This window comes from Aquarana catesbeiana, linkage group LG09 (genome assembly GCF_042186555.1).
Source record: "Aquarana catesbeiana isolate 2022-GZ linkage group LG09, ASM4218655v1, whole genome shotgun sequence".
Lineage (NCBI taxonomy): Eukaryota > Metazoa > Chordata > Amphibia > Anura > Ranidae > Aquarana > Aquarana catesbeiana.
The window spans coordinates 126,148,192-126,172,720 of record NC_133332.1 but is presented as its reverse complement, the minus strand read 5'-3'; the positions used below and the strand labels follow the sequence as shown (position 1 = coordinate 126,172,720).

The following is a 24,529-nucleotide window of genomic DNA, read 5'->3' as shown; positions in this document are numbered from 1 at the left end:
AGGTCAAACAGCACCATTTTGTTTCTTAGCCCTTTTTAGCAGCCACTGCAAGTGTCGGGCCAGGGGTGAGCACAGTTGCCTATGGCTAAAGAACCAAAGGATCTTAAATCAGGTTTCTCAGCTAGGCAGCAGTTGGAGCTCTTTTTCTGAAACACGAACCTCTTCAGTTTAGGATGGTTTACCCCTCTTCATGACCATGCCATTTTTTGCAATACGGCACTGCATTACTTAAACTGATAATTGCTCTGTCGTGCAATGCCGTCTTTTTCCCCCATAAAACATGATGTGTCCCAGATGATTGCTGGGAGGGAGGGGGGAGAGGTGACCTTACTTCCACCAAATGTGGCATGTCAGGGGGTCAACTTCTCTTAAAGTGGAAGTTCCATTTTTGGGTGGAACTCCGCTTTAAGATAAAAAGCCTTCTGTGTGCAGCAGCCCCCCCCCCAACACTTACCTGAGGTCCCTCTCGGTCAACGAGTGTCTCAGCTGTCCGAGATTCTCCCTCCTGATTGGCTGAGATACAGCAGCGCCAATGCCAGTCGGGAGAGAGGGGGTGGGAGCTCCATGTCTGATCGGACACAGGGAGCTGTGACTTGACTCGGGTGCCCCCATAGCAAGCTGCTTGCCGTGAGGACACTGAACGGGAGGGACCAGGATCACAGAAGAGGGACCCGAGAAGAGGAGGATCCGGGCTGCTCTGTGCAAAACCACTGCAACAAAGCAGGTAAGTATGATTTGTTTTGTTATTTTTATAGGGGGAAAAAAAAGAGAGTTTACAATCACTTTGTCAGGTTTATGGCATCCTCTGAAACAAAAATGTCATTTTTGATGAGACCTCCCAAATGGAGGGAGACATCACAGTAGATTTCTAAATGGCCCAGAGTTCTTTGTTAGAAAATATCCTGTAGAACCTTTAGGAATCCTTCAGCTGGCCATTTAGCCAAATGGCATTTGGGTGTATGTATCTAAAGAGCCATGTGAGGCCTTGGATAACTTTTTTTGTTCAAAGGGTACGTAGAATAAGGATGAGCCTGACTCAAGAGTTGAATTGACCTACTGCTATTGAGCGATCTTATGTGTTTTGTTTCTGAAATAGAGTGGGTATAGAAAAGAATCACACACCCTCCCTTCAGCCTGTGAAGACAGACACAGTTTTTGTTTGATCCAGCTATATTTACTCACTGCAACTTATAATCTTTCCCTTGGATATTATAACACCAAGGTCAGAAAAAAAAATTCAGAAACAGAATCAGAGTTGGAAAAAGCATCATCCTGTCCTAAAGATGACTTGTAAATTCAGTCAGGTGTAGCTAATCACCTTCTCAATAGCACACAAATCCATTTGATTTTCAACTGTGGTCATTTTGATTAGCTCAGCATGAAAAGAGCTTTCCTGAAGCATTTCAGTCCCTGATAGTGCAACTGAAGCAAACAATTATGGGCGGCAAAGCACTGTCAAAAGATCTCCAGGATAAATTTGTGGACAGTAACAAGTCAGGAGATATAAAAAAAAAAAAACTCAAAAGACTTTATCAATTCCTAGAAGCAAAGTGAAGTCTATTATTAAGAAGTGGAAGGTATTTGGTACAACACTTCCTGGATCAGGACATCAGTTTCCTCCTGGCTCTTTGATCCAGTTTGGAGTGGTCAGAGAAGCTAGAAAGAGGCCTACAGAAACTCTAAAGCAGTTGCAGGAATTTATGACAAAGGTGGTAATTGTGTGCATATGACAATATCACAAATTCCCCACAAATTTGGCTTGTATGGTAGGGTTGCAAGAAAAAAGCCATTCCTCAAAAAGGCCACATGCAATCACGACTGAGCTTTGCCAAAATGCACCTTGAAGATTCTGAGGTCACATGGAAAAAGGGGCTATGGTCATATGACACTAAAATTGAATCATTTGGCCTCAACACCAAACTATATGTCTGGCGGAAATCCAATATAGCTCACCATCCAAATAACACCATTCCTACAGTAAAGCATGGAGTTGGTAATGTCCTGTTTTCGGGGTGCTTCTCTGCAGCAGGGACTGGAGCACTTGTTTGAAAGAAAAATGGATGGGACAAAATTCCGTCACATTCTTGAGGAAAATCTGCTGCCCTCTGCCAGAAAGTTATCAATGGGATGAAGGTTTACCTTCCAAAATGACAATGACCCAAGGCACACAGCAAAAATTACCACAGTGGTTGAAGGAGAAAACGACAAATGTCCTTGCATGGCTTAGTCAGACCCCAGACTTAAACCCCATTGAAAATCTGTGGAATGACTTGAAGACTGCAGCCCACAAACAGTTACCAACAAATTTAACTGAACTTGATCAGTTCTCCAAAGGGTGGGCAAATATTGCAAAGTCTAGATGTGCTAAGTTATTAGAGGCATATCTCAACAGAGTAAAGACTTAATTAAAACAAAAAGTGGTTCAACAAACTGGACACAAGGGGGTGATCCTTTTTCCAACTCAATAATTCTGTTTTTGAATTTTTATTTTATTTTTATTCTTTTACACGTTGGTGTTCTATCTCTCCCTTGGATGTTATAAGTTGTACTGAGTAAATACAGCTGCATAAAACTAAAACTGTCTCTGTCTTCATTTCAGGCTGCAAAGCAACAAAATGTGATTTTTTTTTTTTTAAAGTGGGGGTTCCTTTTTAATACCCACTGTAATACTTATGCCATATAACTATATGGAAAGTTAACCTTCACATGAACTATGAATAACCATGGCTCTGACAGCAAATTAGCACACCATAGATGTGGTGGTGTGTAATCTTGTGCACTAGTATTCTGCATATTGTTTTTGACTATGGTTTCAGTAGATAATGCATGTGTAACATATATGCTTTTAGGTATGTTCAAGAGTAGCCCAGTGCAAACCCCCAAAAAATTAACTATGCTCTAGTTGCTTAAGCACTGCAGAGTTTGTGAAAAGTAGAAAGGAAGGTTTGTTCACTGAATGACTTTGAAACCACTTTCTAGTGAGCCTTCACATGTACAGTGCACCTTTGTGGAAGATGTGACAACACTGTAAAGTCAAATGTTTATCCTCTGCAAACTAACAGCTTGCTCTGTGTGATCATATTAATATTGTTGAGACAGAGACGATGCCTGCAAAAATTCCTGTTAAATAATTACAGAAAAAAAAAATCCTAAAAATAGTAAATATTCTTGATTCTTGTTTTTCAGAAGCTGGAGTTTCAATTACCAAAGCTAACTTCCTACAAATACATGGAGAATGGTTACTTTTCTCCAGTGAGGATCGAAGAATACAAACTAAGCCCTTATTTGTCTTCTTGAGACCTTAAACATTGACATTCATTACACTGTGCAAGTCCAGCCACTAACAGCTTACAAACTACACTGGAAGTGTAAAAAAAAACCTTTATAATTCACAATTTTGTGCAGTATTCAGAACAAAAAAAAACACAGAAAATGAGAAAATGTATAACTTTCAGCCAGTATCACAAAGAGCATGAGAGAGGCCTCGAATACAAAGCCAGCATTTCTACACAAGAGACCCGGAAACAACACAAATTGGAATATTTTTCTGGTTGCAAAGACTTCTGGTCATTAAGACAGTGCTGCTATTTTCCCCAGTATTTCCTGCCAAAATCTCTGGTGCATGTGCTGTACATAATAACCTTCCTTTATGCAAAATGTTGAACATTCCTCGGCATTAAAAGAAATGTATTTTTGTCAACATTTTAACCACATAAAATTCAGTACTCGTTATTTTTCTTTACATGGCATAGCTTTTCCACATTTCTCTTTTTATCAGTTTTTTTTAAGAATTCATATTTCAGATTTGTTTAAAACAATTTTTCAATCTACAACAGGCTTATTTTCCAATATATCCACAGTATGCATATATTTCCTACACATTTCTATTTTTAGCTTATACATATTACTGCATTTCTTCTTTCATTTTTTTTTAATTTTTTTACCACTGCATCTTTGCCATTACGTGCTGCCACAGCATTTTTAAAATTTTCCTGTGGCTAATATTTTTTAATGTTCTTTTATGATCTTTTTTCTTCTGTCATATAGTGTTTTGGCACAAACACATCTTGCAACCAAGTAGGCCAACCTTTCATGATAATAGTCTGTGTACTAAGTCCGTCAGAAACTCTCAGTGGATTGCACAGTTATTAACTGAAAATATAAACTATTTATTAAAAAGCTATATTTTTATATAGGGTGTCAAATCAAACTATTTATTTGAGGGTATAGGTTGCAAAGTGTTTTAAATGCGATCATAAGATGCCACTAATTTCCAGCGTGTTTAACGCACAATGATGTTTACATGTGTTCTCAATTACTCTTAAGTGTGTAATTATTCCATCAAAACCATTCCAGATATTAATATTTGTAAAGTATGTTAAACAATGTATTGTTTTCCCATATTGTCTTCTTTCTATTTCATGTTTTGCTTGTTTTAACTGAAATGTCTTAAAATGGATTTTAGATAAATAGGTTTGCAATTTAGGACTACAACTTTTTAAAGAGAGACATTTCATGTAGAACTATAGGCAAAACCTTCTTTTTTTATTTTGGATAAGTAAGGGAGGGTTATAGGCCCTGTTTGCTTTTTTTTTTTTTTTGCCATCTGTGCCCCATTGGGGAGATTTACCTTCACTTCCTGTCCCATAGCCAAAACGGAAAGCGAGAGAAAATTCCTGCACATTAAGGAAATTCCTTGGGGACCATCAGAGCTAGTGTCCCCATTGGAAGATTTACCCTCTTACTTTTCTGGGGACAACCCAAAATTTGGGATTTTCTTTTACTTCCACTTTTAATGGTAAACAGGACAATTACAGAGGATGAAATCTCCTTAATGGAGGCACAGGCAGCAATAAAAACTGACTGGTTCTAATCAATCTCCATTCTGTCCAAAAAATAAAAAGTTTTGTCTTTAGTTATACTTTAAGGTTGAAAATGTGACAGAAAGGAACCTATTACAAATGTGTCCATTTCTTTGTAAATACTTCTGCTTTGCACTTTTTTATTTCTTTCAATATTGGGGAAAATGTTAATTGTCCTCCATTACATTGGCTTATAAATCTTTAGTTGTGGTAAGATTTTAAATGTTAAATGCTAAAATTGGCTGTTTACATGTAGCATCCAGTCCTTAATGTGCAAGCATATTTGCATTTGTCATTAAAAAGGTTAATATAAAAATTAATGTTAAGAAAGTATGCTCCTTTTTGACCTATCATGTATAGTTTTTTTCCAAGAATCATAGAAAACCATTCCAAGGCACTTAACAAAGATTGAACCATTCACATTTGTCCCTGCTCCCAACATAATTTTACACCCCATCCTTACCACAGCCATACTCACACAAGGGCCAGTTATGGAAGACTCTGACCAATTTACTAAAGTGTCGTGGGAAGAAACCCATGTAAGCTACAGATCATCATAAAATAAATATGCAATGCATCTAGACCAAGTTCAGGAGCAAACCAAGGCAAGCACACACTGAAGTCACTCTATCTCTGTGTCCTCTATTAGTTTGGACATGTTATGAAAAGGTATTCTGCATAAATAGAATGAAAAAGTGTAGGCTCAAAGCAAGTAGTCGGGTTTCTGTTTTTTTTACTTCTATAACCCCCCTTATCACATTGTTAGCTTTGAAGGAATATCACACATTTTTTTTTTCCCCCCTTAGAACAATTGCAACAAGGTTCAAAAACACTGTAAAGTGATGAAAGGGAAACTTTCTATGGCTTATGGTGCATTGCTTATCTAAACAAACATGTCATACTTACCACCTCTGTGCAGTTGGTTTTGCAAAGAGTGGCCCTGATCCTTCTCTTTTGGGGTCCCTCAGCGGCGCTCCTGGTTCCTCCCCTTCGAGTGCCCATTGAAGAGCCAATCTCCCTCTGGGCACTCGTGCAGGCGCGCTCCGTGTCCTGCTGTGTCTATTGACACAGACAGCAGGACTCGGCCCCGCCCCCATGACATTTGATTTGATTGACAGCAGCGGGAGCCAATGATTGCTCTGCTTTTAATCTATCCTATCAGGACCTGAGACACCGGCTGGAGCTGGTGTGCTCATCTCCGTCGCTGGAATGACCGGGTTCAGGTAAGTAAAAGGGGGGCTGCTGCATCACAGGAGGTTTTCCACCTTAATGCATAAAATACATTAAGGTGAAAAACCTTTGCGGGTTTACAACTCCTTTAAATACCATATGGGTGCAGTCATGCTTTCGGTGATTGTCTCTTAACATCACAACTTTCCCAGACATATTACAGGTATATGTTTTTGTATACTTGTTACTTTTTAAATAGGTTTTCCCATGTCAGTCAAAACGTAAAGTGGTTGTATACCCGCAAGTGAAAAAAAAAAAAAAATGAAAACCTGTAAGGCAAAAGGCATAATGAACTAGTATGCACTGCATACTAGTTCATTATGAAATACTTACCTTAGAACGAGGTCCCTGCATCGCATCCCAGTCAAAGGAGCTGACATTTTCCCCTCTGCGTTTCGTCCGGGTTGCGGCTCCGGTGTTGAGTGGCCGAGCCGCGATGACGTCACTCCTACGCATCCGCGCGGGAGTTTTCTGTTCCGGCAAGATTCGCCGGACCTTCACTGCGCATGTGCCACTGACGTCAACAGCTGCTTGCATGGTGAATATCTCCTAAACCATGTAGGTTTAGGAGATATTCATTTTACCTACAGGTAAGCCTTATTATAGGTCTCCAGAATTTTTAGTACTCTTGCTGTCTGAAATGCAAGATAAAATAAAGTATATTGCTCCACATACTGACAGCTTAGGTGTGACTTTAGCACTGATAATGCCAATGCAGTTTACTGTACTGTTAAGCTATGTGTTCAGGTTGTCAATAAAAGTGAAAAGATAAACTATAAAAGGCCTGATATATGATGTCGGTCTGAAGATCAGTAGTACATTTCCCTCCTTACAACAAGTCCATGTCTCTTACATTTTTCAGTCTGCCTCTGCATTAGAAAAGGATGAAGTTGAATGCTTGCAAGGCAGAAAATAGAGACTATTGATATAAGCTACGCATTTCATACACAAGGTCCCAAGTGTTCATTTTAGGGTAGAATTTTGCAGTCAATTGTATATAGGCGAGTTAAACTCAAAGCATATGATTGAACCGACTAAATAGTTCTTCTACAACAAAATATCAACCCTGCCTAATTTGATAAAAATAATTAAGGACTTGTCAATAATAAGAGTTCTATAACTCAGTGACTGCTAAATTTAATACAATTTTTATCAATGATAAGGGCTCCAATTCACATTTTCTGAAGTATTAAGTTGCAAATTCGATGTAGGGAAATGTGGACAGTCTGGGTCCTCATTCTAATGAAATTATTAAACTTGCCAAGTGCCACAAAGAAACTGTTAGTGGGCTGCAAGTGGCCCAGAATACACCAGTTTACAGACATGCCAAGCTATAGTGTATACGGAACCTAGAAAACCCTTTCCAAGTGGTTGTAACAAATTTGCTGCAAATGTAACTTTTTATTTGACAGTAAGTGCCGGTTCACACGGGCGACTGAGCCGCCTGACAAGTCACGCTCCTTGCATTGCAATGGAACCATTCTAATAGGAGCGACTCAAGTTGCTCCAACTTAGAAAAAGGTTCCTGTACTACTTTGGGGTGACTTCGGAGCAGCTTGCATTGACTTGTATACAGAAGTAGTTTTGCAAGTCTCGCTGTACGGGCCGGCTTCAGTTTGAAGCCGCCCCTGTGTAAACCAACTCTGAATACATATAGATGTTGCCAAGTGAGCATTGAGTGCCTTGAAAAAAATTTTTTACTTTTGTTTACCTGGCTTTTACTACACATTATATATTTTAAATGAACAGGCTGTAGTCTGATTCTAAAACCATTCCTTGCCCTTGTAGTCTGATTCTAAAACCATTCCTTGCCCTTTGAGTAACTAACTTGTAAAAGTAGATTGGATGGTCTTCTCTGGGATGTATATCTTTGTGGCAGCAACTGTAGTAGAATTTGGGTTCAGCGAGTGATGGTTGAGGAAACCATGTAAAATGTGAACAATGTAAGAATAATGCCCTGTACACATGGTCGGACAATCCGACAACAAAATCCATGGATTTTTTCCGACAGATGTTGGCTCCAACTTGTCTTGCATACACACGGTCACACAAAGTTGTCGGAAAATCCGATCGTTCCGAACGCGGTGACGTAAAATACGTACGTCGGGACTATAAACAGGACAGTAGCCAATAGCTTTCGTCTCTTAATTTATTCTGAGCATGCATGGCACTTTGTGCGTCGGATTTGTGTACACACGATTGGAATTTCCGACAACGGATTTTGTTGTCAAAAAATTTTATAGCACGCTCTCAAAATTTGTGTGTCGGAAATTCCGATGGAAAATGTGTGATGGAGCCAACATACAGTCGGAATTTCCGACAACAAGGTCCTATCACACATTTTCCATCGGAAAATCCGACTGTGTGTACAGGGCATAATACATAATGAACAAAATGGCACATTTTTGGCCAGAGCATTTTACCCTTGGTAATTAAAACTGTTTGTCATTTAATGGGGGATATTCATGCATATAGCTAAGATTGTTAAAAGGAATGTGTAGACGAAAAAAATACAAAGATTTTAAAAAATATAATTTCTGAATCAGTGTGTACCTGAGATTGTGTTTTGCATGCATAGGATTACATTTGTGGTAGGAAGGGTGACCAAGGCATCCCTCATTCAAACATCCAAAAATATATTAATCCCCCTTATTTGAGGTGCCATGTAAGTAGTCAAAAGACCCTGTGTTAAAATCATATGATTGTATGGTATTCCATATAAAGAAAAACATTTTTAGAAACCATTTAAAACAATTACCATTGTACATTATCTCCAAAATGTAGTCTCCCAAAGACCATAGTTCTGGAGTATATTACATTTAGCCTCTCCGACAGCCACCTCTAGATACAAGGCATACCATACCCATTAAGTTTACAATTGTATATTGCTCACTATCAGAGTCCATCATATGCATGTACAGAGTAGGTGGCTGTAATCTCAGCACATTTCCCCCCCCATCTGCTTCACCAAGAGATCAAGGCAATATAGGTCACTACAAGTTGTATATATATAGTAATCTTCAATTGATATTTAGCTTATGTATATAAAAGAAAATTAAATTGTAAAGCTCAGTAGAACGTATGGTTGGAAAGATGCTCCCCCAACATGGGGATCACCAAAGGGGGTAGATGATTCATAAGTGTATTCAAAAGAGTAGATACAAATCAAAAATATGTACACAAGGGATATATGGAAGGTAACACCCCAAACTATCATCCTACCATATGACTGTGTTTTCCTAGTTCAACTGGGCTACATATGATGTTTGTTTTTGTATACAAGTATGTTAATATCATCAACTATAACTGAGGATTGCTAAGTATATGAAATATTTGCAGATTGTATGTTGTGACCTAGATCGCTACTATCACCTGAAGAGGAGGATAGCCTAACACGTGTATGATCATTTCAGAGTGTGATCATTGCAGAGTGATGCAAAAAGTGCAATGTCTGGTGACATCGCCAGTGATTATACTACGAAAGCCCAGAGGTACTGAACTTTTGAGAGTTTGGCCAGTTTAACACGATTTTCTGATACCCAATTCCCTTTAAATTCTGTAGAATCCATAGAGGTGAATTTACTAAAGGCAAATAGACTGTGCACTTTGTAAGTGCAGTTGCATTGATTTTCCCCAGAGCTTAGTGAAAGAGCTGTTTTGATTCCTATCATCTAATCATGTGCATGCAAAATGCATTTTTATTTTATTTATTTTTTGCACCTGATTGAGTACTCTGGACAAAGCGAAGCTTCACAGCATTCACTAAGCTCTGGGGAAGACGAATGCAACTGTACTTATACTAAAGGCAAATAAACTATGCACTTTCTCTCAGCCCCACTGCATAGTTGTAAACCTCCATGTAATAGTGATGTAGCTCTAGTATTTAACAGGATTATGTGACATTTAAATAACTGCATAATTGGGCCCCTTTCACACGGGCTCCTCCGTGAAGCAGGATCCGCTTGCTCAGCAGGGGATCTCTCCACTTAGCAGCGGATGGGGCAATCGGATGGAAACGGACTGCTTGTCTGTTTCCATCCAATCGGTCAGATGGGTGGGGACTGGGTCCCCCATCCGGCTGTTTTTGGTGGACAGGATCGGATCAGATTGGAGCAACGGGTATCAGCAGACATGTGTCCGCTGACATCTACTGCTCCATAGAAAATACTGGAGGGTCCGATCAGGTCTGCCTGATCGCCTGTGTGAAAGGGACTTTACACAAAAATTCTATATCAGGCAGATGAGACTTGCATCAATGCAGATGCTGATGTGAATGAGCCCTTACTTGTTTAAAGCTTGCAGTTTCTGGTTTTGTTAAGAAGCCACTTTGCATCATGAAGTATAATACCAAATTGGCGATTTGATTCGCCTCTTGTGATACTGAGCATACACTACAACAATCATGCAAAACGTTCACTATGTACTCACTGCAGCTAGCAACCTATATTTTCCATTAGGACCACGTGGAAATATTTGTGTGGTTCTTAGTAGATGTGTCATCATCTGTTTTAGTTTGGTTATTGTTAAAACCTTGTGAATGTATATATTCATATCCCATTCATACTGGTAGAGTTCAGCTGACAGGGTGGTCAGCTGTGGAGAATGTGCTGTAAGAGAAAGAGATATGTAGTGTGTACATACCCCCCAATCTGTGCCTGCTAAAGTACCGAGTATGAATACGTCATATTTGGTATGCCCCCCCCAATAATGCTACAAGTGAATTATGCTAATCATAATGCTGCAAATCTTGGCCTACAAATGCATGCGAGACAGTCTGTTTTTACCTTTTTCACAGGGTAAAATTGCATGAAATCTGATATGAAGCATAATTGTGTAAGCAAGCTGAATATAAACATCAAGAAGATCTTAAAAGGAACGCAACTATTTGTGACATGATTATAAATTAAATGTATGTCTGCAATTCCTGCAAAATATTTTATATTAACGATTCTTACAATAAAATATTCAGATTTTCATACTTTTTGTCCATTACTTTCCTATTACCACCATACTCCTGAATAAGGTGTACATTGATTCCCTAACATGCAGACATTGTTTAAATATTGCTATAATGCAAAACTCAAGCAACAACTAAAATTATTGCATTTTTTTGGCAGATTTCCTGTACTACTTAAAAGGGTAACTCCACTTTCGTGGGGGAAAAAAATGGCAAATAAAGAAAAAATAATTTTCTAAAAATGCAATATGGCTGCCTGGAGTTGTTCTGTACACAGAATGTGTAAAGAGCGCCCCCAGAAACATTTCCTGCTTGTGTGATTGACTCATTGATTTTCCCAGAAGTCAGATTTCAGGCGTCCCCTGCAACAAAAATGTCATTTTTTTGAGATACTCCCAATAGAAACACGTCTAAAGGGATGCAGGCCCAGCAGCTTTCCTCATTAGTGCTCTGCAGGTACACAGCTGATAATTTTGAAACCCCTCCCATTAGACTCACTTTCTCACATGGATAACACACAGTGATTTCTTCAGAGTAACAAAAGGTAAGAATCTGCAAAAAAGTTTGTTAAAATCCTTACAATGTACATAGATCTCCCAGGGGGGAATGTTTTTTTTTCTCAACAAAAGTGGAGTTACGCTTTAAAGCAACTTTGTCACTAAAATCAATCTTGAAAATAAAGCTGCACCTGCAAAGAACCATGCAATACCACTTCTGCTGCCCATGCCAAGTGAAGAGAAAGCACCAGCTGATAAGCGTACAGACTCCAACACTCTCCATTATCTCAATTTCCTGGTTCCCCACCATGTGCTGTGGCTCTTCCTACCAATGCCTAAAACCCTACTGAAAGTAGTGGATTAAACCATTGAGAGCAGCAGGGGACCTTGAATCTGACACTCCCAGAGGGGTATGGGTTCTGCAGGATCTCAAGCAAATGGGTTTTTCTTCACTTGTAACCATCTTTGAGCTCCTTCTTTAGCTACTTGACCTCTGGAAGATTTTACCCCCTTCATGACTAGCACTTTTTGCTATTCGGCACTGCGCTCCTGTAAATGGCAATCGCACGGTCGTGCAACACTGTTCACAAATTAAAAGTTTATCGTTTGATGGAGCCGATCAGCGGATGCCGGCGATCAATCATTTACTGGCACCCGTTGATCGGTTTGTGCTGTAACTAATCACAGCACAGTCAGGGTGGCGTGTTTGTAACCCCTCCCCCCACCTAGAAACGCTAAATCATGTATCAGATACATGATCCAGCGCAGAAAGGCTGATTTGCCACCGTACTTTGCCGCCGTGAGGCAGAATGGCAAGCGGTTAAAGTAATATGAAGTTTAAGTGAATTTTTTTTTTTTTTAATCTGCACCAGGGACAGTACTTACAATGAATAAAAAGTGTCCCTTGTGCTGGCGGCTTCTCTGTTCATTAATAACTTCATGTGCTGCTTTGCACCACATTGCACACTCCAAAGAGCTCACAAAAACAACTAAACAGATCAAGAAAACCTACCACTGTCACATTAATTCTTTTACACTTTCTAAAGAAACTGTTGGTAAGTTGCGATCAGCTGATTGGTTGTTTTTGCGAGTGAAAGCTGGTTAAATTTGTTACACTGGGGCAGACTGTCCTTTTAGCGGCGCTATTCGGGCACTAGCGGGCGGTTTTAACCCCCGCTAGCGGCTGAAAAATGGGTTAAAACCGCCCACAAAGCGCCGCTGCCCCATTATTTTCAATGGGAAGGGGTGCTTTAGGAGTGGTGAATACACTGTTCCTATAATGCTGCAAAGATGCAGCTTGCAGGACTTTTTTGACCATCCTGCAAGCGCACCGCTCCAGTGTGAAAGCCCGCAGGTTTTCACACTGGAGACACAGGAGAGGCTCTTTACAGGCACTATTTTTAGCGATGTAGCACCTGTAAAGCACCTCAGTGTGAATGTAGCCTTAAGAACCGGACATTACGCTTACTATACACTTGCTAAATTTCTTGGGTTTAGTCAGTTTCACAACATTTCCTGGTATTAGTAAATCATATTAAAAATAGTCCGGTTGAAAATCAATAAAAAATACTATTTGAAGTGAAATTGAAGTCGCTAGAAATTAGAGAATACTTGTGCATGAAAGGCAGATTAATAAAAAAACAAAAAAAAAAAAAACACTGTCAAGTGTGTGGCCAGGTTGTAATACATACTGTTCAGGTCGGAAACACAATACCCTTCTGCTTTCTCATGCCTGAGAACAAAGATATTTTACATAGAAAGGAACAAATAATTCTGTAGGAAAGAGCAAGCATTCAAACAGGAAAGTCAGATGGTGATTCCAGTGCTGGCTACGCTCTCAGGGTTGTGCCAACATGGCTCTTAAAGTGGAAATCTAGTACTGGAACTGTATACGGTGCGTTTCATTTTCTTAGCTCTCCTTTTCAGACACTGCTATTGTTCTGAAAGCGCTCTTCACACCTATGCATTGTGTTAATGTGCAGTAAAATGCACTGTGGTGCCATTTAGAATGCATATAGTAGAGGCTGACAGACCTGCATTGCAGCACAATACAATACAATATACCAGTTTGTTGCAAATAAAAAGCTGCAGGCCATGTATTTCCTCCTCTGTGGTGTGTTATCAGCCTATTCAAAATGAAATAGCTGCTTTATTGCACACACCTAATGCACAACATAGGTTAGCACAACCCATCAGCATGTGGCGGTGTGAAGGGGCCCTAAAACAAACCAGTAATGTGAAACAAGATCATGGTGTTATAGAACAGAATACAACAAGATGGCATGGGCATACGAAGACCTGACCTTACACTGTGCCAGGACAATGGGGGATCATTACTCTAAATAACCTTCCCAGGGTATATCCTTCACTGCGACAAGACACAAAAAGGTAGACTGCTTCATGACCAAGCGTGCTTTTTCTTGATGATCGATTCCCTCACATTACCACAACATTAAAGTGGAACTAAACCCTCCTATACTTTTCAGCCAAGGAAGCTGCCATCTTAGCCTCTGTTTGAATTGCAACTGCCATGATAATGCCCAAGTGATCAGTTAGGCTCGGTTCACACATCGGCGGCACGACTTGCAGGTCGCCTCAGCGAGGCGACCTGCAAACGACTGCCGGGGCGACTTGCGAGACGACTTCTGCATAGAAGTCTATGCAAGTCGCCCCAAGTCGCCCCCAAAGTAATACAGGAACCTTTTTCTAAGTCGGAGCGACTTGCGTCGCTCCGATTAGAACGGTTCCATAGCACAGAACGGGAGGCGACTTGTCAGGCGACTAGGTCGCCTGACAAGTCGCCCCAGTGTGAACCGAGCCTAAGGACACCGGCCATTTGAGGGCTTGAAAGTTCTGTCACACTGGCAACTGTGACAGTTATCACCGGAGGCCTGTCTTAAATGTGACACTTTGGCAAACCATTACATCAGTGGGTTTAGTTCCACTTTAAAGTGTATCAAAGATAAAAAAACAAAAATGCAGCTTAACAATCCTTAGATGGGGTGGCTGCATTTGTTTTCTTGGTAAACCCCTTCCAAAAGCTGTTTTTTGGACACGTTTAAGGAAATCAGTTTAGGCCTGAAGATTACACAAAACCTCAAATGGTATATATTTTCTAAAAGCAGACACCCTAGAGAATAAAATAGCGGTAGTTCCAATTATTTTTATTTTATATTTATATAATATTATTTAGGGCAAACGCACGCAATAAAGGACCCAAATTTTTGGTAAAATATAAAAGACAAGGTTGCACAGAGTAAATAGATAACCAACATGTCAAGCCTTACACTTTTGTGCGCCCATGAAATGGCGGCAAACTTCAGTACCCTATATTTTCTATAGGCGACGCTTCAAAAGCCATATCAGTTTAGTGTTACGGGAAGGTCTTGTGTTAGAATTATTGCCCTCACTCTGGTGTGCGTGGCGATATGCAACCTGTATCGCAATCAATGTTTTCACACGTAAACGCCCCAATGCATGTGATTATGTTCGTGCGTATATGTGGGGGGCCTCAATTTTTTTTTTTTGCGGGGGGGGGGGATTTTATGTGCTTGGGTGTAACTTTATTTTTTTGCCACTTAACTTTTTTCTTTCATCACATAGGGGACATAAAGTCAGGTTCTCTTTATTGAGATATGCAGGGTCTTAAAGACCCTGTGTGTCTCCCCTGTACTTCACTGAATGTTTTGCAAAACATTATTTACCGGCTGAGCTAGCCAGGGACACAGAGAACTTGACCCGGAAGTGACGTCAGAGATGTCGCTTTCTGGGTCAAAAGAAGAAGGGGAGGAGAGCAGACACGCGGATTCCTTCCCCTCCAGCCGCCGGTACGTGCCATGGAGCTCCTGGGCACGCAGATGGGCAAGTGTAGCCCAGTAAGTGTGGGGGGGGGGGGGGGGTGCCAGTATCAGGGGTGTGTGGGAGCAATCGGGTGGCAGCACTGCCGCTCGAATGCTCTCACCTGACTGGCGGGAGTCTGCCTGTCAGTTTCACTCACAATCCCGGTGGCTGATTATGTGTAAAAAACCCCCTGCTGTCAGGTCCGTGCCACATACAGACCTGACATCAAAGGGGTTAAAGCAATAGTAAACCGCAGGTGGTTAGAAATAAATTCCCTGCAAGGCAATGCATTGCATAATAGCACATTATGAGAAACTTACCAGAGCCCTCCAGCTCTGCGATTACACCACTGAGAGGGCTGACATCTTCCCCTGGTCTTCTGGGTTCGCAGCCTCCAGAATAAATCCGTGGGAGCCGCCGTTTACGGTGCAGGCTCTGAAAGTCCTTCACTGTAAGCCAAACCTTAGAGCACATGCACCAGTGATGTCATCAGTTGCATGCACTCTGAATTTCTCCTAAACTGTGTAAGTTTAGAAGATATTCACAGATATTCACAGGCACAGCAAAATAAATACATTATACTAAAAAATAAATAATTTAATACTAAATAGGACACAAGTAAGCTTTAACATTAAGATATAACAGTCGGTGAGAACGGAAAACAAAGTCAGTTGACTGAGAATAACAATTATGGTGACAACACATCTTATAATATAGCTTAAAGTGGCAATAAACCCAAAAGCAATCATCATATTATATTGCAACTTACTGATTCTTAGGCTAGGCTCACACTGTTGTGGGTGTGGGACAGCGTGTGAATCGCACGTGTTCCCACACCTGCAGGGAACACAGCCAAAAATCACTGCTCTTTTACAGGGGTGCCATTAATTCTTACCAACACCTCCACACATTGGGGAACATGGAGCATTTTTGGGTGAATGAAACTGCATGGTACAAAAGCACCATGTTTCTGCATTTTTAAGAGTCAGTGACTTTTTCCCTGCAAGAAAACGCAGGCACAGTAGCCCGTTCTAATGAATTGACTGCTGTGCCCGCGCAAATATGACATGCACCAACCGCATCAGTGCAAACCTAGGCCAAGATGTGGTAGCTAGATTTGTTTTCTCTTTTTTTTTCAGCTGGTGAAAGTAAGTGTCATTTTTCAACTTCCTTTAGCAGACCAAGCTGTCTGGCAAAAGTGGCAGTTAGGGTGTTGAGACAAACCACTTACAATGGTCAGCTTTTATTAATTTATGTAAAACCTTTTATCCCAAAAAAAGAAAAAATATTTCTGTAACTGCTTATAATGTGTTAGCTGGAGTTCAACTTCAAATTTGTAAGTCAGGTCCATCAGAGTACATCTGATGCTGCGTACACATGACCGGACTTTACGGCAGACTTTGTCCTGTGGACTTTACGACGGACTTACCGAATGAACGGACTTGCCTACACACGATCAACCAAAGTCCGACGGATTCGTACGTGATGACGTACGACCGGACTAAAACAAGGAAGTTCATAGCCAGTAGCCAATAGCTGCCCTAGCGTCGGTTTTTGTCCGTCGGACTAGCATACAGACGAGCGGACTTTGACCGGACTCGAGTCCGCCAAAAAGATTTGAAACATGTTTCATTTCTAGGTCCGTAGAACCTTTGGGGAAAAAAAGTCCACTGGAGCTCACACATGATCAAATTGTCCGATGGACTCCGGTTCGCTGGACCAAGTATGCCATAAAGTCCGGTCGTGTGTACGCGGCATAACACTACCCTCTCCACGGGCTGACAGTGCTGCTGTTGTCCAAGGGTGTCTCCATTGCTCCTCCAGTGGATTGAAGTGGAGACACTCTAAAGGGTGGCTATACACAGATCTTTATTTATTTTTCCTTTTGCCCTCTTGATAAAAAAAAAGAAAAAAAAGACTTCTGTCGAGCTGGCGCGGCCATACGTGGATGGAAATTTGGCTGGTCCCTGCTGATCTTCTATCTATCTATGGCCAGCTTAACCACTCGCCTACCTGCTCACGCAGATCTACTGTGGCAGGCTGGCTCTCCTGTGCAAACTTTACCTGACATCATGTTAGTTTGGGTACAGCGTCGCATGACCGCGCAATTGTCAGTTAAAATGACGAAATGCTGTATCGCACAAAATGCTCTGCTCATTAAGGGGGTAAAACCTTCCGGGGCTGAAGGGGTTAAAATGAGAAGTATGTTACTGGCCAGATCAATAGGTGAAAATAAAGACAATTTAAAAAAAAGAATGCAGCCACAATTTGTAGATTTAACACGGCTTTAATAAATTGAACTGCATGGCTAGATTTATGCAAACTACCAGATCTGTCTCTGTACTCTGTATTGCTTTTGTTAAAAAAAAGGAGATTATATATATATATATATATATATATATATATATATATATTTATTTATATAATTTATAGCACAATATACAGAACTAATATATTTGCACACATCTGTATTCTCTCTACATACTGCACAGCAGGTATAGAGAAAATATATTTATACAGAGACAGAAACAGGTCTCTATTCTGTCCCACCCCTCCCAAATTTTTGTGCTTTTTTAAAATTAATTTACAGAAACATAACTGAGTTATCACACGTGACTAAACCCTCAAATACATGAGTCAATGAGTAGAAGGACTAAAGATTGTTAGGACCAAATGCAGGTAAACTACAGGTTCAGCCAAAAGTTTTTTCCATAGTTTTGGATAGAGTAGGGAAGGGTTAGAGCCCCTGTCAAACCCTTACTGCGATCTGTGGCTCTTTTAAATCAATAGAACCTCACTTCCTGTCTGGTAAAACTTTGACAGCAGGACAGGAAGTGAGGTAACTCTCCATTAACCACACAGAAACCTGCTTTTCTTTAGTAGAATAGAGAAAGGAACCCATATCGGAGGTTCTTTTTTTGCCGCTTTGCAGATTTTTCTTCACTTGTGTCTGGGGTCAGCAAGACAGGAAGTACAGATAAAACTCTCTGGCAGAGCAATACAATTCTGACTGGGGTACTACTCCATCCCCCACTCAATCCAAAATGAAAACATTTGTCACCATACGCTAAAAAAAAACAAAAAATAAAAACAAAAAAAAAAACACATACATCCCTTTTAAGACTTATACTTACCTAGGTGGATGCAGCATCAGTCCCCCTGTGCCCCTAACACTGACAATCGCATGGTTCTCACAGCTCCCTGAGCAGAGAGCTGGTGACTGACAGTCACCAGCTCTCTGCTCTGCCCACTGGAACACTGTGGAGGAGGTGGGAGCGGCCTGGACTGGCTGTGATGTCAGCGCTCTCAGCCACTGGCTATAGATGTTTTAATATATGGAAGGAGAGCCAGACCAAAAGATTCCAAAATGTATTAACATTGTGTTAACGGACAGCTGACACGTTTCAAGGGTCAAACGAACTGCCCCTTCATCAGGGATTCAGTTAAAAAGGAAAACCTCAAAATAAGGCTTTCCTGTTTGAATCTGTGCAGGGAAGCTGGCTTAGGATTCCTGGCCAGCAGTATCCGCATCAGCAGTCAAAATAAGCTTATTAAGGAATCCTAAGCCAGCAATCAGCTTCCTGCACAGATTAAAGGGGGAAGGTGGAGTGCCTTTGACCCCTGAAATGCGTTGGCTAGATTTTAACACAATATCAATAAATTAATATGGACTCTTATCTTTTGGTCTGTTGCTCCATCCATATATGCATGCCTTTTCCCGGTAATCTTCTGGAGTATCCACAGATGGGTAGTCTTGTCTGTTGTGAACAGCCTAACCTGAGCCAGTGCTTTCAAATTCAACGCCTGTCTGAAAGAGCCCTTATACACAAGTCCCAAAGGACCCAATTCTATGCACTTCGTATAAGCCCATTGCATTGTTGTACTATGATCTAAAAATTCTTAATAAAATTTTCTCCACTAAGCTAAACCAAATCATGTATACCTTAATAGACTCCATCAAGATTCATCCCATCCAAGTCTATAGCTATCAATATACACACCCTGCCACTGTAGCGGGTCACATAATTCACATTTCTTGATATAGTGGAGTCCTCCGAACCTAATGACTATGTCGCCCTTAATCTGTTACCACTACTCAAAAGGAGGTGAAGGCAAAGTTGTAGGCCTGGTAAATGTAGATTGTTTATAAACAAAAAGGGTAATTATTTAAAAAAAAAAAAAAAAAAAAGATAGGAAACTGCGCCTCCCCCTGGACACCTCAAACGCCCGCTGTTGGGTGGAAAAATAGACAGGCCAATAGTGATGAATGTCAAAATGTTTGTGGCATGCAATATAATACCAATGTTTGTAGTATACTGTGGCAAATTAAAAGGTTTAAGATCAGTGCACAAATATTGTGCAAAGTTAAAAATGTCCCTAGTGTGGTAGTGTCACTGAAAGGGAAAAAAAATGTTCTGGAGTTAGCAGTGTCACTAAAAGAAAAAAATGCCCCTGCGTCATTGGTGTCACCAGAAATAAAAAAAAATGTCAATAAGTCTGTGGTGTCACTGAGGAGAAAACATGGCCCAGTCAGTGCCATCAACGAAAGAAAGAAAATGCCCCTGTATCATTAGTGTCACAGGAATGAAAAAAAAAGATGTCCCTGAGTCTGTGGTGTCACTAAAGAAAAAAATGTCCCTGCATCATTTGTGTCACCAGAAGTAAAAAAGAATGTCCCCAAGTTGGTGTTGTGACTAAAGGCAAAAAATATCCCAAAGTCAGTGGGGTCACAGAGGAGAAAACGTGAAAACGAGTCATTACAATCAATGAAAGAAAAAAAATGCTCCTGCACCATTGGTGTCACAGGAAGGAAAAAATGTCCCCGAATCTGTGGTGTCACTGGAAGTAAAGAAAAATGACGGTGGTGTGACTGGAATACAAAAAATGTCCCCAAGTCGGTGGTGTCACTGAAGAGAAAAACACGTCAGTGGTATCAATGAAAGGAAAAAAAAATGTCCCTGCATCATTGGTGTCACAAGAAGGAAAAAAAATGTCCCCGTGTCGGTTGTGTCACTGAGAAGAAAAATTGTCCTGCATCGGTGAGGTCACTGAAGAGGAAAACACCACTAGAAAGCTCCTCCCCCCACCTACCCCATACATAACTCTTCCCTCAACTCTGACCCCCCCATCCCCCACTACAACTCTCATCACTAGGGATGAGCTTCTTGCATAAGTGCAGCAGGAGGGAAGGTAGTAGAATACAAACAAGAAAACTGCACTGCACTGGAAGAGATGCGCTCCCATGCCCAGTGTGGTCAGTCTGACATAGGAAAGCAGCAGGACTGGCAGGATAACCAGGGATTTTACACAAAGGAAGCAATACAAAGAGAACCGGATACTTTTTAACAAGAAATAACAAGGACATATGTTGGGGTAACATACACTTTAAATTCATTTTAGTATATTTTTTCCTGTATATGTGTGTGATGTAATTTAATTGTACAGGGCCTCCATTTTCAGAAAATATAAATAATTTAAAAAAAATACGTGCAAGTAATTTCCCAGCAAGAATGCAGATTTTTTTTTTTTTTTTTTTTTTTACAAGAAATACAAAGAATGCAGATTGTAAGGCGTGTGAAAAATTAAACAAAAAAAATATGTCAGAACATGAAATGGTTAAAACGCATTTCCATTGTTAAATGTCTAAGTATAACTGAGTTCCATTGGTGCTCGGGGTGGATGATGGGGATGTGTAGTGTGGATGATGGGGGTGTGTAGTGCGGATGATGGGGGTGTGTAGTGTGGATGACGAGGATGTGTAGTGAGGAGGATGTGTAATGAGGATGATGGGGGTGTGTAGTGTGGATGACGGGGGGTGTAGTGAGGATGACGGGGGTGTGTAGTGCGGATGACGGGGGGGTGTAGTGAGGATGACGGGGGGGTGTAGTGAGGATGACGGGGTGGTGTAGTGAGGATGACGGGGGGGTGTAGTGAGGATGACGGGATGGTGTAGTGAGGATGACGGGGGGGTGTAGTGAGGATGACGGGGGGGTGTAGTGAGGATGACGGGGGGGTGTAGTGAGGATGACGGGGGTGTGTAGTGTGGATGACGAGGATGTGTAGTGAGGATGACGGGGGTGTGTAGTGAGGATGACGGGGGTGTGTAGTGTGGATGACGAGGATGTGTAGTGAGGATGACGGGGGTGTGTAGTGTGAATGACGAGGATGTGTAATGAGGATGACGGGGGGGGTGTAGTGTGGATGATGAGGATGTGTAATGAGGATGATGGGGGTGTGTAGTGCGGATGACAGGGGGGGTATAGTGAGGATGACGGGGGTGTGTAGTGAGGAGGATGTGTAATGAGGATGACGGGGTTGTGTAGTGAGGATGACGGGGGTGTGTAGTGTGGATGACGAGGATGTGTAGTGAGGATGACGGGGGGGTGTAGTGTGGATGACGAGGATGTGTATTGAGGATGAGGAGGATGTGTATTGAGGATGAGGAGGATGTGTATTGAGGATGAGGATGTGTAGTGAGAATGACGGGGGGGTGTAGTGAGGAGGATGTGTAATGAGGATGATGGGGGTGTGTAGTGAGGATGATGAGGATGTGTAGTGTGGATGATGGGGATGTGTAGTGAGGATGATGTGTAGTGAGGACGATGATGATGATGTGTAGTGAGGACGATGATGATGATGTGTAGTGAGGATGATGATGATGATGTGTAGTGAGGATGATGGGGGTGAGTAGTGAAGATGATGACGAAGAGTAGTGATGATGAGGAGGAGGATGTGTAGTGAGGATGATGGGGATATGTAGTGAGGACGATGAGGGTGTGTAGTGTGGATGATGAGGAAGAGTAGTGATGAGGAGGATGTGTAGTGAGGACGATGATGATGTGGAGGATGTGTAGTGAGGATGATGAGGGTGTGTAGTGACTAGTGAGGAGGATGATGATGATGATGATGATGATGATGATGATGATGATGATGATGATGATGATGAGGAGGAGGAGGAGGAGAAGGAGGAGGAGGAGGAGGATGATGTGTAATGAGGATGATGAGGATGTGTAGTGTGGATGATGATGTGTAGTGACTAGTGATGATGATGAGGATGATGTGTAGTGAGGATGATGGGGGTGTGTAATGAGGATGATGAGGATGATGTGTAGTGAGGATGATGGGGGTGTGTAGTGCGGATGATGGGGGTGTGTAGTGTGGATGACGAGGATGTGTAGTGAGGAGGATGTGTAATGAGGATGATGGGGGTGTGTAGTGTGGATGACGAGGATGTGTAATGAGGATGATGGGGGTGTGTAGTGCGGATGACGGGGCGGTGTAGTGAGGATGACGTGTAATGAGGATGACAGGGGGGTGTAGTGAGGATGACGAGGATGTGTAGTGTGGATGACGGGGGTGTGTAGTGCGGATGACGGGGGGTGTAGTGAGGATGACGAGGATGTGTAGTGAGGATGAGGAGGATGTGTATTGAGAATGACGGGGGGTGTGTAGTGAGGATGATGGGGGTGTGTAATGAGGATGACGGGGGGGTGTAGTGAGGATGACGGGGGGTGTGTAGTGCGGATGACGGGGGGTGTGTAGTGCGGATGACGGGGGGGTGTAGTGAGGATGACGGGGGGGTGTAGTGAGGATGACGGGGTGGTGTAGTGAGGATGACGGGGGGGTGTAGTGAGGATGACGGGGTGGTGTAGTGAGGATGACGGGGGGGTGTAGTGCGGATGACGGGGGGGTGTAGTGAGGATGACGGGGGGGTGTAGTGAGGATGACGGGGGGTGTAGTGAGGATGACGGGGGGGTGTAGTGAGGATGACGGGGGGGTGTAGTGAGGATGACGGGGGTGTGTAGTGCGGATGACGGGGGGGTGTGTAGTGCGGATGACGGGGGGGTGTAGTGAGGATGACGAGGATGTGTAGTGAGGATGAGGAGGATGTGTATTGAGAATGACGGGGGGTGTGTAGTGAGGATGATGGGGGTGTGTAATGAGGATGACGGGGGGGTGTAGTGAGGATGACGGGGGGGTGTAGTGAGGATGACGGGGGGTGTGTAGTGCGGATGACGGGGGGGTGTAGTGAGGATGACGGGATGGTGTAGTGAGGATGACGGGGGTGTGTAGTGCGGATGACGGGGGGTGTAGTGAGGATGACGAGGATGTGTAGTGAGGATGAGGAGGATGTGTATTGAGAATGACGGGGGGTGTGTAGTGAGGATGATGGGGGTGTGTAATGAGGATGACGGGGGGGTGTAGTGAGGATGACGGGGGGGTGTAGTGAGGATGACGGGGGGTGTGTAGTGCGGATGACGGGGGGGTGTAGTGAGGATGACGGGATGGTGTAGTGAGGATGACGGGGGGGGGGGAAAAGAGGATGACGGGGGGGTGTAGTGAGGATGACGGGGGGGTGTAGTGAGGATGACGGGGGGGTGTAGTGAGGATGACGGGGGTGTGTAGTGAGGATGACGGGGGGGTGTAGTGAGGATGACGGGGGTGTGTAGTGAGGATGACGGGGGGGTGTAGTGAGGATGACGGGGGTGTGTAGTGAGGATGACGGGGGGTGTAGTGAGGATGACGGGGGGGTGTAGTGAGGATGACGGGGGGGTGTAGTGAGGATGACGGGGGGGTGTAGTGAGGATGACGGGGGTGTGTAGTGTGGATGACGAGGATGTGTAGTGAGGATGACGGGGGTGTGTAGTGAGGATGACGGGGGTGTGTAGTGTGGATGACGAGGATGTGTAGTGAGGATGACGGGGGGGTGTAGTGTGAATGACGAGGATGTGTAATGAGGATGACGGGGGGAGGTGTAGTGTGGATGATGAGGATGTGTAATGAGGATGATGGGGGTGTGTAGTGCGGATGACAGGGGGGGTATAGTGAGGATGACGGGGGTGTGTAGTGAGGAGGATGTGTAATGAGGATGACGGGGTTGTGTAGTGAGGATGACGGGGGTGTGTAGTGTGGATGACGAGGATGTGTAATGAGGATGACGGGGGGAGGTGTAGTGTGGATGATGAGGATGTGTAATGAGGATGATGGGGGTGTGTAGTGCGGATGACAGGGGGGGTATAGTGAGGATGACGGGGGTGTGTAGTGAGGAGGATGTGTAATGAGGATGACGGGGTTGTGTAGTGAGGATGACGGGGGTGTGTAGTGTGGATGACGAGGATGTGTAGTGAGGATGACGAGGATGT

General features: G+C 42.6%; 1 protein-coding gene and 1 long non-coding RNA gene across 5 annotated transcripts in view; one reads left to right on the top strand and one right to left on the bottom strand.

Annotated features, from left to right (window-relative positions):
• The window catches only part of ATP11C (ATPase phospholipid transporting 11C (ATP11C blood group)), a 273,446-nt gene extending 262,376 nt beyond the window's left edge, over window positions 1-11,070 (top strand). For all 4 annotated transcript variants that reach the window (XM_073599256.1, XM_073599253.1, XM_073599254.1 and 1 more), the window contains one exon: window positions 3,187-11,070. In XM_073599256.1, coding sequence (XP_073455357.1) covers window positions 3,187-3,297 — 111 coding nt within the window. In that variant the 3' untranslated portion in view covers window positions 3,298-11,070. The remainder of the gene's footprint in view (window positions 1-3,186) is intronic.
• LOC141108053 (uncharacterized) overlaps window positions 1-15,844 on the bottom strand; it is a 41,892-nt gene extending 26,048 nt beyond the window's left edge. Inside the window, exon 1 of the long non-coding RNA XR_012236005.1 lies at window positions 15,707-15,844. This is a non-coding gene — a long non-coding RNA (uncharacterized lncRNA). The remainder of the gene's footprint in view (window positions 1-15,706) is intronic.
• Window positions 15,845-24,529: the final 8,685 nt, after the last annotated feature.